Source organism: Prinia subflava, chromosome 5, assembly GCF_021018805.1.
Source record: "Prinia subflava isolate CZ2003 ecotype Zambia chromosome 5, Cam_Psub_1.2, whole genome shotgun sequence".
In the NCBI taxonomy this organism is placed as follows: domain Eukaryota; kingdom Metazoa; phylum Chordata; class Aves; order Passeriformes; family Cisticolidae; genus Prinia; species Prinia subflava.
In genome coordinates, this window is record NC_086251.1 from 38852166 (window position 1) to 38870766 (window position 18601).

At 37.9% G+C, this 18601-nt stretch overlaps 1 protein-coding gene across 2 annotated transcripts; it reads right to left on the reverse strand.

The window, feature by feature from the left end:
- Nucleotides 1-348: 348 nt before the first annotated feature.
- MBIP (MAP3K12 binding inhibitory protein 1) lies at nucleotides 349-17596 on the reverse strand. Of its 2 annotated transcripts, none has more exons than XM_063398926.1 (9): nucleotides 16891-17596; nucleotides 12473-12592; nucleotides 10618-10830; nucleotides 10418-10514; nucleotides 8820-8885; nucleotides 6592-6744; nucleotides 3771-3868; nucleotides 2426-2464; nucleotides 349-1296 (listed from the first exon to the last, which is right to left on the reverse strand). In XM_063398926.1, the coding sequence occupies exons 1-9, from the start codon at nucleotides 17284-17286 to the stop codon at nucleotides 1189-1191; spliced, it is 1290 nt and encodes a 429-aa protein (XP_063254996.1). In that variant the 5' UTR covers nucleotides 17287-17596; the 3' UTR covers nucleotides 349-1188. The 2 variants fall into 2 exon arrangements, with proteins under 2 accessions (XP_063254996.1, XP_063254994.1); XM_063398924.1 differs by having other exon boundaries at nucleotides 349-1299; nucleotides 16891-17591.
- Between the last annotated feature and the right edge of the window lie 1005 nt (nucleotides 17597-18601).

Consider the following 18601-nt stretch of genomic DNA (forward strand, 5'->3'; position numbering starts at 1 on the left):
CCACTGCTGAATCTGAGGCACTCAGATCTCTTCCTGGAAGGACAACATGCACCTTAAGAGGTTCTATCACACTGTCATGCTTCCTGGAGCCAGGACAAGAGCTCAAGCAGCTTTCTCTCCCATCTCTGCTGGTTCACCTCCAGAGAAACATTAGCTCGAGTTGGTATAACAAATGTTATACTGGACAAAAAGACGAGGGCACAGAAAACACCTACTGTCTTTCAAAGGCTGTGTCAAGTCAATACTGTTCATAACAGCTGCTGTAAGCAGAGCAGTTTACATAAAACTCCCTTAGTAACAGCTACTTTTCTTCTAAAACTGAAATAATGACAGACAGTACATAAAAGAACTTGTATAAATAGAAAATGGTTTATTAAAAACAAACAAACAAACCCAAACAAAAAGTCACAACACAATCTCTCTTCACCGTTTGGCCAAAGGTCTGACTTTAAGCTAGCATCCATGCTTCAAAAGTCATGTAAGCATGCATGTGGAAGGGAAGTTGGTGCCCTGCTGGCACGTTCCTCAAAATCTCCCCTCAGATAGTTTTTTAGAATACATTGTTTGTGAACAGGTTATGAAATCTGAATTCCCACAAGACACAGAAAAAGGAACGAACAGTTGTTTTTATTTACACGTATACTATTTCCAAAAACACCTGGAATGCAATTTGCTGCATTTCTAACAGTAGTGAAAACAGTGATAAATACAGAAAAAACCCCACAGGTAAGCATGCATTCTGCAAGGTTTTGGTAATTTTTTTCTCCAAGTCAGTTTATTTCTGAGGAAGTATTTAATTTCACAAGTCTATGCAAACTACTTACATGAACAGTATCCAAAAGATAGTCCTTTTGAATACTTAGTCACCAAGGGTTACATGTGAGATGTAGCTTTTGTGTGCAGGTTAAGACTTTTCACATACAGACAATGCTGCAGTCCTCCTTTATAACAGAAGGGAACGAATTATTAGAATGACATTCCTGAAACATTCTTCATTTTAAAGTATTTCATTAATAAGGCTGCTTCTAAGCAAGTTATTCCGAAAGAAAGCTTTCACGATCATCCAGAAGGAGCTTATATGCATGTTTTGTCTTCACTGCTAGTCATCTCTGATGAACACTACTCAGGTCTATGGTATGTGTAAGGTTTAGGTATGTGTAGATCATGATGAGGATTCTGAAAATACTTTCATCGAAGAAGCTGTTCATCCTCCTTGGACTTGCTTTCTTTTGTTTTCCTCAGTAATGCCTGTTTTATAGCATTGATCTTTTCATCAAGTTCAGCCAGTGAATAGCTCTGCTAAAAGAACAAAATAAAAATCACAATCATTTACATCTGGTAATTGCTAGAGAAGTGGCTTATCACTTGATACTCGAGGTCACTGCATATTGCACTAAGTGACAGAAGCACCTCTGCAGAATTGTCTGAATCTAGTCTTTGCCTATTTAAATTTAAAGGAAAAAGAATATAAACTTGCAAGAAAGACAGTCCTAATCATGGATCAATATATTCATGCTTCTTCTATGGAATGCTTGTTTAGACTGCTCATAAAAAACCCTAAAAAATCCCTTCATGTTAAAACACTGGATGAGACTACCTAGATTTTGCAGAACTTGGGTTTACAGCTAAAGGGTTTTTTTCCTACTGCCCAACATCAAGCTCCTCTGTGCCATTTTAATAGACAATTTTAAAATTTCTTCTTATACAAGCTGGTCATCATCCTTTTTATATAAATCTTTCACCCTATGCAGGACATTTTTTTCCTAAACAAGGCTATTTTCCCAAGTCTCAGATGGCCCATATCCCATTCTACCATTCTCCCCAGTCCATCTGTCTCCAAGGGTGATAGCTAGGAGCAGACAAGGCTCCAGCCATGGTCCCACCTGTACCAATGACAACTTCTCTCTTGTGGCCTAAGCCATGGTAAAGGCATCCCCTTATGTGACAGTGTTGTGAAAATGGCAAGTTTTACTGACATTGATATCTGCTATACTGTTGGATCCTTTTGCAATACTTCTGCCAAGCCAGCCATTTCTACTTGTCTTTTCATAAAACAATAAAGCAAATTGAAAAATAATTTTTAAATCAACAGAAGACACTAAGCCACAAAACAAAACCAGAAGACGTTAACAGAATCGGAATAAAGAAACTGCCTGTTACTCTCAGCTTGATTAACAGCATTATAGATTTGTTTAACTCTATCATCCTCCCAACTGTGACAACCCCCATAGTATTTCTTCTCAGAAGACTCATTTCACTGTAACAACCCTTAGTTTCTGTCTTCTTCCCTCTCTCTTTGGCAGCAAGCTATCCAATACTGATGCAGCTGCTTCTGAGAACTTACATACTTGCTTCATAGAACTTCTGCTAACTTTCCACTCAAAACATCCTAAACTTCAGAAAAACAAGAGTTAATAGCACTTACATGGGGAGATTGAACCTTTCTCCTCTTGCCAGAACAGCTCTGAAGAAAAGACAATCAAAACAGACTTAATGTTGCACTGACAGCAGACCACAAATAATTCTGTAACAACATTGTCAAGAGTCTCTAAAGTATAGAAAAAACACTGACTGCCATTCCATAGATTAAAGAAACCTTTTTTATAATTAAGTTCTTTGGATCATGACAAATACTACTGGAGAGAATCAGAAGCTGTTGAAGCTTCTCCACACTTGGCAGTCAACAACTGTCAATTTAACTGAAGCTTCCTTCAGACAAAATTGAGCTTTTGAAACTGTCAATATTTTTGTCCCTAAAATTTGCCTATATCCACAGCAATATTTATGCAAACTTCAGATAAAATGTGCTAATTACTATGCAATACTACTACTGCCACCATCAAAATTTTTCCCCTGATCCTCATTCTAGAGATCCTACAGCACTTTAAATAGAAATTTCAGCTTATGAAAGTGCATGTTTTAACTTCTGCTTTCAGTCACTCGAAGGAATAGCCTCACAAATAAAGAACTCTATTGGTCTCCAACACAAATTTAAAAAATTAAACAAAAATGTGTACTACTGCTAGTGATTTTTATTAACTGATTCTTCTTTGGCTGTTCTCAAGGGAAAAGATATAAATTAAAATGCAATCAACAGTAAAAGAGACATTCTTACTATTACATGGGGAAAGAATAGCAAGATAACAGACAAGAAATTTCTACAGTCAAATAGAGCCTAATGTAGTAACAACTAATGTTCTCTGTGTCCTAATACCCTTTGGTGAGTGAAGTTAAAGTTGTACTATTCAGAAAGACAGCTCTGCCTGAAAACCAGAAATAAAGAAAACTAAGTCCCAGAATCACATGAAGCCACTTTTAAACAGTTTACTCTCCCATCTTTTTGCAAGTTATTCACATATCGTTGGCAATCAGATCATAGAAGCCCAAATGATATCAGCTGTTTTAAGCCATTTATGATTTGTATCAAAAATCAAAACTTCAGTCAATTTTCTTGACACAAGTAGCACTTCAGATTTTACGACAAGGGAGAGAAATACAACTTCTCTGACACGTTCCTAACAAATTAGTTAAGCTTGGGTGGCAGCAATTTTTTTTCCCCAACAGATAGTTTCTTTTTTTGAGTGAGAAATGGGGTAAATATGAACTTGGTTAGATGGTCCACATGTAATATAACCACTTCATCAAGCCAGAGTTGTTTACTAAAAGTGTCTGCCCTCTCACTCTAAGTTTTTCTCTGTACATCAAAGATTCAAGCACAAAAGGCACAAACACATTTAAATATGCCAAAAGAATGTGAGAAAATTTCTTACTACAGATTGAAAATATTCAGGAGACAGTCCTTCCAGCTCAAGGATTTTATCTTCAAGCTTCTTAATTCTCTGATAAATGTCTCTTGGTACTGGACCACCTAAATACATCAGTAGTAATGCAAAAAAAATCAGAAAAAGCACTTGAATAACTTATTAAACAAAAGATTGCAAGTCTGACATTCATTGAATTCTTCAAGATTAGTTATCAACCAGTAGCTGAACAAAATAAATGTTGGATAAATATAAATGGGATAATACAAAGGAAGGATAATTAATATGATGCAGGGTAAAACCTGATTGATAAGCCAGTGCAATCAATGACAGCAGTAAGACAACTTCATGTAGTTGGCTAAAGTATGTCTGTCAAGGTCCCTGAAACAACTAATGATCACTCTTACAATACATTGGTCATACATGAAATATTGCCACTTCAAAGCTGACACCAGCATTAGGAGAGAGCAGATGGGATGGCAGACCACACATGAATTCAGCTTTGATATCTAAGATAGGTTTCTTTCAGAAGAATCTCCACTGAGCATCAGAGGTTAGAGGACAAGTATGAGTTGTGCTTGAAAAAAAAAGAGCATTTGTCTGACCACAGACAGGAGAACAGGAGTGGGGAAATGTGTGTACTGAATTGAATAACAGAGGTCTGAAAAAAAAAATAACAAGCAAAACGACCAAATAAACAAAAAGTCCCAAGCACATCCAAGAACCACCCTGACAAAAAAAAACCCAACAAAAAACAAAAAAACCCAAAAAAACCACAACACAAAAAAAAAAAACCAAACCAAAACAAAAAAAAACACAAAACAAAAACAAAAACAAAAACACAACACCAAACAAACAAACAAAAAAAACCAACCCAACAAAAAAACCCCAAAAAACACAACAAAACCCACTCACATCACAAAATTAACAGCACCAAAAAAATCCCACCTCAACCCATCTGCTATTTTCTTCTATACTACAGCAGCTTGGGCTTGTTTCTCTGTCTAAAAATACAACTGATCAAAAGATCAGCCTTAGCAAGCATCTTATTTGCACTCCATAGTATTATATAATGAAATAACTATATGAAATAACTGTTTATCACAGCTCAGTACTGGCTACTGCAATTAAAATGATAGTCTGGTTCTGAACTGTATTGGCAACCAAGACCATAGCAAGCTTTCACTTTTTGACACACATTTCCTTTTATTTCTAAGTCTTTAGTCAAGCCAGTTCTATTCCACAAATGACCAAAATAAGCACTAATGTGGGGTTTGGTGTTTTCTTTTTTTTTTTTTTTTTTTTTTTTTTTTTTGCCATTCATCTATTTTGTCCCTTCAAAGAAACAATTGTGCAGGTAGCTTCACTCCTTCAGTTCTGCTCTCTACTCAACACTCAGCACCTACTAATTAAATTAAGCTACCACTCTTAATATTGCTTTTGCTCAACGTAAAGGGAAAAGAGCAGTACTAGCACAAGCAGCTGTTCTGAAAAACAGCCATTGAGTTAAGATTAACTCTTTCTGTTGCTGGAAGCAAAAACTGGTGGAACAGCTAGCTGAGGCATGTTACCTGCTCAGATGAGTCTTTTTTGCACAGCTGCTGGCATATGCATCAAATAATATTGAGACATTCCCCGTGAATGCTGATTTGAACAGGAGTTGAGCTGGTGTTGCATGCTTCCATCTTCTTAACCTATACTATAGCTTAGCTGACACATTCCTTCAAACAAAATCTGATCACCTATTATAGGCACAACCTGGAAGCAAGGACCCTGATTTGCATAAACTCCAAAGCTACCAACTGTAACCCTAATGCTGGCCAGCCACTTCCAAATTCTATTTCCATTGCACAAAAGCCAGCTGATTTTTGAGACAGCTGTAGAGCTAAGCATCAAGCTCTGCCTGCTGCCTCAAGAGTATCTATGCATATCTTACTCTCCTTGCTGACAGAGAACTTTAATACACTACACAGACACAGGAATCTAGCAATCTAGTCAATGTTCCAAATATTTTTAAGATAATGAATTGGCACCTATTTGGTATTTAGAAGACAAAACAAATCATGAGTGTCCGCAGTGTCATGTGTAGAAAATTCACTTTCCGAGATGGAGATTGCACTTCTGTTGTGTTTTGGAAATAATATTCAAGAAAAATACTAATTCCTCCTTGATAAATGCCTCATTGTGCCTCAGTACCATATTACGAAAAACCAGGGCTGGGGTGAGGAAAGCAACTACCTAAAAAACATCAGTAGCTTGATGGCTATAGCATTTATTTTAGTGAAAGGTATGGACTCATGTTGGCAGGCCTAAAGAGAAGCAGTGACAACAATCTTCCCACATTCTGGGAAATAAGCTTTATGCCTAAATGTATTTCAAGAAATATCTCTTTAGGGAAAGGTTTCAGGTCATCCTTTGTGTTCATTCTACCACAAGCCCACCAGTTGTCCATGAAGCAGCCCTTAGTCCTAAACTCAGCTCTTCCTATTCAGTGGGTCAAGGCAGGACTCCAGTGGCTATGGAAAACCCCAATCTCCAGATATTCCATATTATTTTAAATACTGTTCTGATGTGCTCTCTCTTATTTGCCACCACATAAAGTGTACATTTACCAACTCAGCATCTCAAATTGGGCATAAAACTGGGTTCCATCTTGGGCATAAAACCCTAAACACTAGATCACTGTACTTTGGGTGAACTACACCCTTCAGTGGATCTATCCACTTTTTTTACAATATCAGTTTTTGTAGACTTGCCCAGTTTCACCACAGCAATCATAACTGTAGCACAAAATAGCACACCAAAGTCAAAACTAAAACATCATACAAACCTGTTTGTAACCGTAAGTGTGCTTCAATGTTTTGCAACCTCTCCTCAACAGCCTGGTTTCCACAATCATGCGTGGGCACGCTGGCTTTGTGACTGGACCCATGTGTTCCTTCAGATCTAGTCTGAGGGCCGTAAGTATTTACCACCCTAGAAACTAGATAAAGAGAAAATCAATTTCACATATATGCACGCACATGAAACACAAAGCAGATCTAACTAAAATAATCAAAATATTGAAGCATGAAAACCTGCATTAATTCGGTTTTACAAAAGTCTGGCATATGAAGGGTTCCACACACATTAAAATCCAAAGTTCAAGTAAAAGCATTTTCTTATTTTTGTATGAGTAACTAAACCTATCAAGACCCCCAGATTTTACATATGCAAAGCAAAAGAATTACTCATACTATAGCAATGCTGTAGCAATGTATAACAGACCATTTTGACAAACCAACTAAACTGTTTGTGAGTAATCTTATCAAGCCACCTGCAGTTCTGTTATTAGAACCCTCAGGAATTTGTCAAGGTTACTGAGAAAAACAGGGCTAGAAGAGCCTGAGAAACTGACTACCAAGAATGCCAAACCTAGATAAAGGAGGCACAACGTGTTGATGGACTGTGACTAATTAGATGTCCTGAAGGAGATGTACCTGCCTCTTGAACAAGGGACTCAGCCAACCAAGAGATGTGTGCCCACGTGGGCTGGAGACTGAGAATCTGTAACTGGGATTGTGTTGGAAACAATAAACGGCTTCTGCTGAAATCACATTGGTTCCTCTATTCATTGGCCCTTATCCCCCTGCACCATACATTCATGTAGAATGGTGGTGTCAAGAATTGGTCATCATTCACTGATAAACAGCAGAAGCCTTGGTATCTGTGTCAGCAGTTGTACATGTGAGCTTCTGTGAATGCAAAGAAGAGGCCAGCCCAGTATTACAGGAAGCATCATAAATGCATGAAGATTAGGGGAGATACACAACTGGAAGAACCAATAGAAACCTCAGCAATGAAGTTCAATTCTACTTTTTGTTACTTGGGTAAAAGCTTCAGCTCTTCAGCTGTATCTGGGACTAGCTTTTACCCACGCTGAGCCATGTCCTCATCAGAAGATTTTGCTCACTTCTCGTTAAATCAGAGTAATTTCTTAAGTTCTCCTCACAGAACTACTGCAGTGTATTGGAGATTTAGAGACTATACTGGCAGCTCCAGATGCTGAAGCACATACACGCACACCCTGTCCTACTCAATACCTCATGAAGGCCACATGCTACAATCTTGCTTTAATTTATGCTGGTTTTATTTCCAGTTCCTTTCTAAGTGTTTTTCACATTTCAGTTATGAACTGTTCCTGGAAATGCAAACTTCCTTTTTTTCCTGTATTATGCTGCCATCCAACCAACAAATTAACACTCAGTTTAAAACAGTGATTATTGAAAGAGGTTCTTTGTGAAAGATTCTAAAATCAAACTCACTTCCCCATTTCCTTCTTAGCTCACCATACCTTTCAATACTTATTATTGTGTTCTACAGTATTATTCTGAATTATAGAATTCAAAATAATTAATTGGTTTCTAGGACCAGTATCAAGTGACTGAGTATTACCACTCCCAAAAATGCAAAAGAGGGTTACTTTCATTCTAATTTTGGCTATTTTGTTTGTTTTTAAAGAAGGGCAACTTGTGTACAACTAGGGAGCAGCAGATGAACAAGCATTATTTTACACACAACTTCTGTCAGAAATAATTTCTATACTATTTATTCTTTTCCAAAAAACAGTGCAGTGATAAACTCATTCCCCAGCTTGTCACTTCTTACAAATCTATGTCTTAGGACTTCCACTGTCCCCAAATTATATTCTATTTCAATACACTTGCACCAACTAATGACAAATAGAAGACAATGCTATTTAATAGCAATTCTTTATTGAGGGCTTAACCTTAGAAGAAAAACTAAGTATTGTCCCACTTTATCTATTCCACATTTCCTTTCCGACAATAAAAATCGGCTATTTTGTTTTGGTCTTTAGTGCCTAACCATTAATTTAGTGAAGCAGTTAGGGGACTTAGAACCTTGAAGAAATAAATTAAGATGTAAAAGTATTCACTAGAGTCAAAAATCAGTAAGTTGAGTTTGCATTTTTAAGCATTCTATAAAAGTTTTGAGATCAAAAATTTATCAGTGCTATTATATCTGTATACTTAAATGGGTATTAAAAGAGTTGCTTACCCTTTATATGACTTTTAAATCCAGGATAGGGTGTGAAAATTGCATCTGTTCTGGCACAGCTATTTTCTAAATAAATAATGATATAACAAGTGAGGTCCAAATTATGTATTTATAATTGAAAATATTCTATAATTGAAAATATTCTGAAATTGAAAATATAAAAGCCTTGATACTTTAAACTCATCTAATTAAAATGTTTCAAACAATAAAAAAAATCAGAAATACTTAATTCATTCTATAAACACTCGCCCGTTAATAGTTTCACACACTTGCATGGACCTACTGCTTTTAATATGCATTTATAGGAGTGACTTAATTGAGTAAGTCACTCCTATAAATGCATACACACATGTATATAGAAGTTTACTGGATCAGGACCAAATTTATTTGGTTCTTACTTTTCACTGCATTTCTCTGTAACTTATTTCCTTCCTCCTGTACAGAAGCCTTTTTCCCGCTTACCATTGTTATTCTGGTTTGATTCCTTTTCTGAAACTCTCCTATTTTTTTGAGTGATCTAGTTTACTCAACAGCATTCTTTCCTAAAACTTTCTACATTTAATCTGATCCATGTGTCTTTCATTTGCTTAACCATAAATCCCATAGTATGGACCACCTTAATTTATTCTAATGTTTGTATTTTAATCTCTGTTCATTACACCAAAGATTTATACATATTTTATTATGCCTGAACCATGAGACAGGTCTTATTATCAATTCTTCTGTACATAATTAACAATTTTGGGAAACAGTATTTCACTATCTAGCATATTCTACTAAACTTCAGATGTCCTTTGCATTCCAACTTACATTCAAGCAGTTTAACTCTCTAAGAAGCTTACTGAACAATAAGCTTTGATCTCTAAGAGCTTAAGTACCGCACAGAGACAATGCACATGTGGGTTCACAGGTACTTAGAAAATATCTCTGTACTACTTATGCAGTTTTATTTATATAAAACTGTCTTAACTTCAAAGATGCATTTGGCTATAGTTACTGATCCTGTTAAATGGGATCCAGTCTGCCAGATGGATTTAAGATTGGTTACAGATACAGCCAATTCTACTACAATGTGAGCAATGTAAAAAAGAAAAAGTAATTTCAAGTAGCTAGTAATTCAAATTCATTGTAAAAAATACTTCTTTGTAATTTAACAAGCATTAAATTAACTTAAATTTGGATATGTAATTCACAAGACATTTCTGAATTGCAACTCTATTTATTTTGGAGGAATATCTAGTTAAAACACAGGGAACAATAGCTACGAAATCATATGATCTAAGATAGCAGTTCTCAAATTTACACAATAATCTCTTTGTATGGGATGCATTAAACACTGTCATCCAGTGACTACTCAGTTTATTTTTCTATCTGACATCTGCAGTGCACATGCAAGTTCTACATTTTAAAACAAAGTTACTCTTAAAAAAAAAGGTTTCATTTTAAATATAGATTAGTGCTTTTGAAAAATAATTTTAAAAAGCCCCAAAAAACTGAAACAAACACCCCCAAAACCCCAAACAACAACAAAAAAAAACCCAAACCAACCCCACACAACTTAAATTGCAATGAAGATTAAAGTCTGGCTAGCCAGTTACCTTGATTACAATCAATAACATTGCAAAATTCCCTGACATTATTTTCATTGATCTCGGCTTGTTTCCTCTCGATGAAGGCTGATATCCGCCTGTCAATCTGCAGGTATAAACATGATGGCATATATCTATTTCATTCTTTAAATTTAATATTTAGAAAGGTCTTTAATTTTTCTGTGTTTACACTCACATAAATCACTTACTTCGGCTTTTCCAGCTTTTATTTGGACCACTTCCGGATCAAAATTAAAATGAGCATCCTTCAGATCTCTCAAGTCATAACTTCCATATTTTTCTTCAGTCTGACTGTTACCATCATAAACATCTAAACTTGTTTGGCTTTCTGTTTTACCTGCAGTCTCAACATGGTCTATATTTTCCTCTTTCATCAATGACTGGAGTTTTTCCAAGAGAGGCTGAACAAAGAAAACTGTGTATTAGGGTTAAAAAAATACAAGTCCAAAAGTCCCAAAGCCAAGAAGACAAGTACTATTACAATTTCCAAACCAGACCAATGGAAATAATTTTGGGAGTTACAACATCTTCCTCTGAGGGAACAGAGGATTAAGATTAAAAAGAAGTTCCAAATCGGTGCACACCACAATTCTGACGTTTTTGACCTGTGTCTTTTAGAAGTTTGTAGAGGAAAACTCCCAAATTTCCGTGAAAATCTGCCCATACTCCCATGTTACTAGCTAAATCAAAGCTTCAATTGCTGGCATCAATGCCACTTAATTAACATGTCATTCAAATGCTTACTCAGTAAGGCTTAGTATTTTTCCTCCTTAACATGAAATCCAGTGCTCTTACATTGTAAAGCCTTTACTTTATCACATCAGCACTACATTCTCCACTTGAAACTGTAGCTGCCCAAGTGAATGAGAACACAGACATGAAATACATAGGCATTATCATGAACACATGCTTTGCTCGACACGGTTGATTATCTACTTAGGTCACGAAATTAAATGAGAAAAGGCACTGACATTTGTGGCAGGAAAAATGCTTATTTTACTGCAGTAACTCCTATGTACGATATAACATCAAAACCTCAGTACATATATGTCCCTGTCTTTTTTTAATCTCCATCGGTTTCATGTAGTCTGAGTTTCAAATTTAAAGACAACATGATTTCAGCCATCACATTTTCTGAAATGGAATCAAATTCCTACTTGCAGCATTCTTACATGCTTGATATAAAATTTTATTTGCTTTTATCCTGCGTTTTTTCTCTTTCTGCTCATCACACCAAAGATCTGGTGGATGTCTGGAAAACACAAGATCTTTCCTTTACCTACAAACAAGAAAATACCGAAACTTCCCTTTTCATCTTCTCAGTACTATGCACCTCAAATAATTCATTGACTAGCTGAAGCAAAATAGTAGTACTCAAATCCCATCTTCTCCATATGAACTATCAAGGTCAAAACACTGCTCAGTTACCAGCTGACAAACTGCTCACCCTCCCTTGCCATGCAATTAAATGATTTTTGGCAGGGTTGGAAAGTTTCAAATAGTTAAAAGAAATGACAGTAATGGTGACTGGCTACTTGGCAAGATGAGACATTAATGTCAAAGAAATTACTCTTTAAAAAAAAAAACAACCTACGCTGAAAATATATTTAATTGCAGTAAGACACTCCAGGATGTGTCATGCTGGGATAATGCCACTTCTTGAACCACTGAAAGCACTCTATGAGCCTCAAAACTCACCCAACGCATGGAATCATTATCATAGCATGACACACACCTGCCGTGTCTTATTGCTTAATTATAACCCACCATAGATGGAAATGGATCACATTTACAATGCAAGTCTAGAAATCAATGAGGCTGCATTTATTCAGCCTGCTCACCTACAGTGGCTATTCCCACCACTAATCTGAAAAATCCGTACATGCGAGAACCTATGGAGCAGAGTGGAATCCCAAGCATTTAACACTTTTACATTCCTTTTTTGTTGAACATAGCAAAGTAATTTTATGGATTTTACAGCTGAGATTACTTTTAGCTGTTTATCACTTTTGTCAAGTCAAATGTGTCCCGTGAAATATTTACCTGCAAACATAAAATATGCTGCTGAAGTGCACTAAAGAGCAAGGCTGGCTGAAGTGCTGATGTGCTCTGAAGCTTGCTCCAATCGATTACAACTTTCACAATATCCTCTCCGAGATTAAGCTTCAACAGGGCAAAACAAACACAATAAAAATTATATTATCTGTACTAACATCAAAAAGTATACAAGACTTCTACAAGACGACAATTATGTTCAGTCCCATTTTAGATAAGAACAGGAAAGATTTCATATTAATTATAGTCCAAGCAGTTACCATATTCCAAGTAAGCTTACATTTGTAGGATATTCTAAAACTAAAAATTCCCTACTAACTCATCATACTTTTGTTGTATTAATTTGGTCCTTGGCTTTATTTAATTAATCCTTGTATGAAAGCATATTGTTCATGTTAATCACTCATACCATCTTTTCTTTTAATGGATACTAGAACCATCAGTATGAAGAAAGATGACCCAGAATAGCAGTTCTCCTGCTAGTTCATGGATTTTATTCCAAGAATGCAAGACTACGCCTGCATGACCCATGTCTTGATGTAACACCATGGACACTCTTGAATTTTTACTTGCTGCCAATCCAAAGGATGCTTTAGCTTTGTGCTGGTTTTGCATTAACCACCACAATATTAAAAATAAGTGCATAAAAATAGATATTTTTTAATATCTCAAAGTTTAACAAACTCTAGAGTACACAGCACCACTGTTAAACCTGTTTTCAAATCACACTATTTTCCTGTATATGCATTCGTATTGAAATGAACAATTGCTACGGTCTATTCTCACTGCCAAGAACTGCAATATTTAACTCCCAAGATAATGAAGAAAAACACACATAATGAATTTGAAGTATTATTTCAAAGAATTATGTATCTTCTATACGCTAAAAATACACTTTCTAATGCAAAGATGATTGTCAATAAACTCCAATGAGCTAACACACTTTCACACCCCACTTTGCCATTTTTGTTTAATTAAAGCTCAAGACCTTAGAGAGATGATCACTTTCATTTCCCAAAGCTAAGTAGGCTGTTCTCCAAACAAACACCCTGCAAGTGATATCCCAAATTCTAAATACAGATAAAATTCTTGTTTGAAATCAAGAGGACCTACAGGTACTCTGCTTGCAACACTGAATTCCCAGTTCATATGCATATTTGTTCATCCATTCCTCACTCCTTCCACTGAAAAAAAAAGTGGGGGTGGAAACAGAAAAAGGTACCTCAGGAAGATGACAAAAGTGACCTTTAAATCATGGTCTAAAGACATTTAACTTCTAACAGTATCAAATACTATAAACAAGAACACAGAATGCACACATGTCCTGAAGCCACCACAAAGTGTATGAGGAACCATTGAGAACTGGACACAAGAATGCCTCCACCACTTTGAAGATGGGAGCTATCATCCAAAGCTATGGATGATGAGCTGTCCCATGTTAGCTTCAAATCCCAGCAATAACACAATTTGGTAAACAACTATAAGCCTGAAACTTCATTCTTTAGTCAAAGATCAGCCTTGCCAAATTCACAGTTAGTTCCCAAATTACATAGCAAAGGAGACAGTCTGACTAGACACATAATGTATTTTAGATAATTTTTGCTCTAATGGTTATCCCTGTGTAGTACTTAAGCTAAGTACACAGGATGTATGAAAAAGAATGTTCTAGGTATATTAATCTTGAACAAGTTTCAAAATCAAGAATGTATTTAGAATTTAGCAGAAATAAAATTTACTTTCGGAATTAAGCCACTGTGCATATGATCATCTGAAGCATATATTTCTGCCCAAAGTTTCTAGAGTAATATCTCCTATTTGCTATATTACAGTCTACTGACAGGGTAAAAAAGGTGCTGATTAAGTCATCTAAATGAAACTAAATAGAAGTGCTACTGCAATTTCCTAATAAACCTCCTTTCGCAAAAAGAATAAGCTGATATGTGCCTTCATATCATAATGGACAACTCCCGTCCAGGTGGTTCAATGCACAAAAAGCAACACAACTTAGTTACACTGTCATATTTTAGTCATATTTTTATCTCACAGACAATGCTTTTAAATAAAAGAATGAAACCCTCCTGCGTTGACAAAAGTTACTAGTACAATAGAGTAAGTTCTCAGTCTTTCATATACTACTATTTATTAGAACTGTGACAAACAGATTTATAAATTCAGTGTTTTGGTAACTTCAAGCCTTTGTCTGATGTACAAGTTCACAGCCTATTCAATTTACAGGACCATAAGTAATTCCAGTCCTTTGAAATTTGTTTTATGAAAACACTGGCTATCAATTGAATCTTAAGAACTTTTCAGGATCAGCTATACTAGTTTTAAGAGTTGTTATCCTCAGATATCCTCTTGGTCACATACTGCCATTGACTGATCCAGTAAAAAAATCCCTGTGCCAGAAATCTTCCTGCTTACAGCCCAATTTACTAGCATAAATCCAATTTAAACTACTATAATGAATCACAAACTGTGACTGCTAACAATTTGGCACATGCTCAGTCCTCTCTATAAAAAGGAAATGGGGAATCAGTAGTTTCAATCAAAAATGCAAGACAGTTTGCTAGAATCCGTAAGAGGGAAAACAGAAGTTAAATCTATCAGAAGTGAAGCACTGGCAGACAAGTGTGTAACTCAGCAACTGGAAAGGATCACAACTGAGCAATTAAAAGGACTTTCACAGCTAAGATGGAGCAACCAGATCCTTATCCAACCAGTGCATTGGACAGTAAAATGTGTCCGTTGTCACGGAAAGAAGACACTCCAAACACCAAAGAAGACAATTACACTCTGCACCATAGCTACTGTAACTCTACTGAGGGCATGAAACAACTTTAAACAGTTCTCCCACAATTGTCTGTGCAACCCAGTTATTTTTAAAAATCACCAGGGCCTTTCCAGTTACATACTAGCTGTAGAGCCAGCTTTGGAGAAAAAGTAAGCTACTGAAGTCAAGAGAGAAAACTAAGAGTTTTTAATGTAGGTTTAGAAACAATTAATTAAACTTGTGATGAATGCCCTAGTTAAAAGCTTAGGAAACTTTCCCCTTAGTCTCCTCTGTATTTTTCATAAATACAAGAGTTCTAACTTTTCTCTGATTTGTTCTAATACTGTCATTCACAGCGTTGTCCTCAGACCTAGATAAACAGACAGCCACTAGCTCTTCATTGATCACATTCAGAATTTTCACTAGGAAGAATGATGGGGCCTTTAAACCTCAATAGATAGTTTTCGTGCCTCAGTAATCCTATGAGTCAGCTGTGTCTGAACATCACGCTGTTCACCACTGTACTCCTGTTCAAAAGCCATGATAGTTTTTAATCGTTTCAGAGACAGGAAACCTGAGACTCTTAAGGAAGTGCCTAAATTGTCAAGCCCTTAATTTTGGTTGCTTTTTGTTTGAAAACAGAGACAACTGTTAGCATACTTGGAGGTAAGAAGCAAATATAGTAAGAGTTCTATACAGATGAGAGGTGAGACACTCTGAAAAATAATTTCAGATCAGACAGCAGCTACTCCTAAACTGCCTCTGCATCTAAGAGCCCATTTCTGTACCAAACATACATTAAGTTACACTAGCTCCTGCAGATACTACTCATCATCTGGCCCCAAACCTTCAAACTGCTAACTCTTGAAGTAAGAGTGTGCTTCTACTGCCTTCACAGAACTACATAAATGTTTCCACAGTGGAAAATTAATCTGTAAATTATTTATAGCAATAATTAAGTTATTGCTAAAGTCTTCTCCTGATAAGGGCCTTCCACCACTACAATCCACAGATATTACTAAAGTAGGTGTTTCAACTTAAGGACACAGAGCAGAGCACCTTTAAAAATTCTGACCCTCAGATACGCTGTGTGTTTCATAGCATGTTATTACCAAGGCAGGGCTAACTTCAAGCTCCTGATAATTTATTTTGATTTAAGGCACTGTAAGCTTTCAGTAGCTTTTCAATTCAGAGTAATTAATTAAGATACAGCAATTAAGCAAATTACACTTTCCCATGGAAGAGATCATCCGTCAAACTACAAAGTGACACGTCCCGTCACTGCGAGGCAAAGGCACGGTCCCTGCCGTGGGAGAGAAGCAGGGAAGAGAAGCAGGGAGAGAAGCCCACGCACGCCGGGGTTGCCCTGGCTGAAGGCAGAGGGGGAAGCAGCCGGCAACGCCGCCCCAGCCCTGCCAGAAGCCAGGCGGGCGCCAACAACCTCCACAAGCGAGGCAGCTCCCTTGTTTGTGGCAGACTTCCGTCCTCTATTCCTGGAGCCTCAAGGGCCTCGCAGGCCGGCAGAAGCAAGAGCCAGGGCCGCGCGGGCCCCCAAAGCGAGGTGATGTGAAGCGGGTGCGGCACGAAGCCCAGCTCCGCTCAGGACCTCTCCCTCCGCCCGCCCCTCACTCACCTGCCCCGCCAGCCCGGCCAGACAGCGCAGGGCGCTGCTCGCTACCTCCGAGGCCGCAGGGTCGACCTCCGGAGCGCGGGCTCCGGGCGGGAGCGGGCCGGGCGCCACCGCCGCCGCCATGACGCCGGGCCGGGCCGCGGCCGTCGCCCCGCGATGACGAGCGCCTGGCGCTGGCCCCGCCCCGAGCGCTGATGGACAGGCGTGGCAGCCAATGGGAGGCTCCGCAGCGCCGCCCCGGGCCGAGGGGCGCGCTCCCGGGGCCGCTGTGGGGGCGCGTTCGAGGCGCGCGCTCCCGGCCGGCCGCGCGCTCCCTCGGGCTCCGCTGTGCCCGGAGCTGCCGCGGCGGGCGCGCCTCCCCGAGCGCTCTTTGGTGGGGGAAGGACCGCCAGTGGTCATTGCAGCACATCAGACTGCCGCCCTTGGTTCAGCTGTGCTTTTCTGGTTACGCCTTCACTTGTTTTGTTTTTTTGTTTTGGTTTTTTTTTTTTTTTTGCGTTTGTATGTGTTGTTCAAATCCTTGACTCTTCTGGTTGCAGCAGGGTTGTTTTTAAATCAGACTATAGGGTTTGTCAGACTACTCTTGATTACGGGAATTGCAAAATCCTACTCCCTGTAAGACAGTTTACTTGTAAATTTCTTTCCTCATACAGTATAAATGCTTACAAGGTTTCCGACGTGATGTTTCTTTTGATAGCCTAATTTTGATCTTCGCACTTCTTTCTGTTCGCTATCGACTCCCAATATTTTTTATTCCATTGAAAAATGTTGAGTGCGGTTGTATATACAAATGTTAAAACATTATTAAATAAAAATATCAGAAAAGCAGATGAATTTATTTGATGTTTTGGGAGTTCCTTTCCAGAAAAGACACACCTTGATGGAGTGAAAATAAATCCTACTTAAGCAAGGCTTTCAGCAGCAGCAACCCACAATCGGGGAGACTCAATCAGAGAAAGCACTGCTCAGTTCCACTGAAAATTACTTCCAAAGAGGACTTCAGTGTTAATGGTGACAGCTATATTGCATGGATATCTGCATTTTGCAGAAGTATCTAGGGTGAACAAGATGGCATTTGCTTGGATTCAGTTGATGAGGACCATTCTTTGGGTTCAGAAATACTTATGGCAGAATGTGTTCCTGATTGAGAAGCTCTGAAATACATAGAAATTTACTTAATTCCTGAAAACACACAATTTTTGTCAAATGACATTTTGAACACATGCACAGAATATGGTGGTCAATTAAGAAAATCTGTGAAATTTTGTTTTGCATTTCAGTGCAACAGTAGTAATTGTAGCTAGCTCATGATCAAGGGCTGCTTCAAGCTGCCTTGCCTCTTGCAGTTTTGTCTCTGGACAGGCAGCTGGAGCTGCCTGCAAAATGTAATCATGTCATTTGGATCAAATCATGAAGCTTTTAAGAATAAAGGAAAATACATTGCCCTTTCCCCTTCCCCACCAGCACTACAACACTGAATTAACATGTAAGTGATCTGCTGGCCAGAGCAGAATATGGAGCACAGATGTAACAACCTGGCATTGCTTGTTGCTTGTCAGTGTTGGAGGAGACAGACTGTCCTGACTGAATTCCCAATGACCTGAAAAGACAGATCAAGTCCAGGCATTTGAACCAATTTTTAACTCCAAGTGATAAGCGCTCAGCTACCTGATAGATTCCAATTTGGAAAAATCCACCTTTCCTGGAGTGATGG

Excerpts from the sequence above, each read along its gene's own strand:
- MBIP (XM_063398924.1), bottom strand. The coding sequence starts at position 17,286 with ATGACCACTGGCGGTCCTTCCCCCACCAAAGAGCGCTCGGGGAGGCGC. Across the intron at positions 10,831-12,472 it reads AGCATATTTTATGTTTGCAG|CCTCTCTTGGAAAAACTCCA; the intron begins GTAAATATTTCA and ends TTCTTTGTTCAG. Across the intron at positions 10,515-10,617 it reads TAAAAGCTGGAAAAGCCGAA|ATTGACAGGCGGATATCAGC; the intron begins GTAAGTGATTTA and ends TTATACCTGCAG.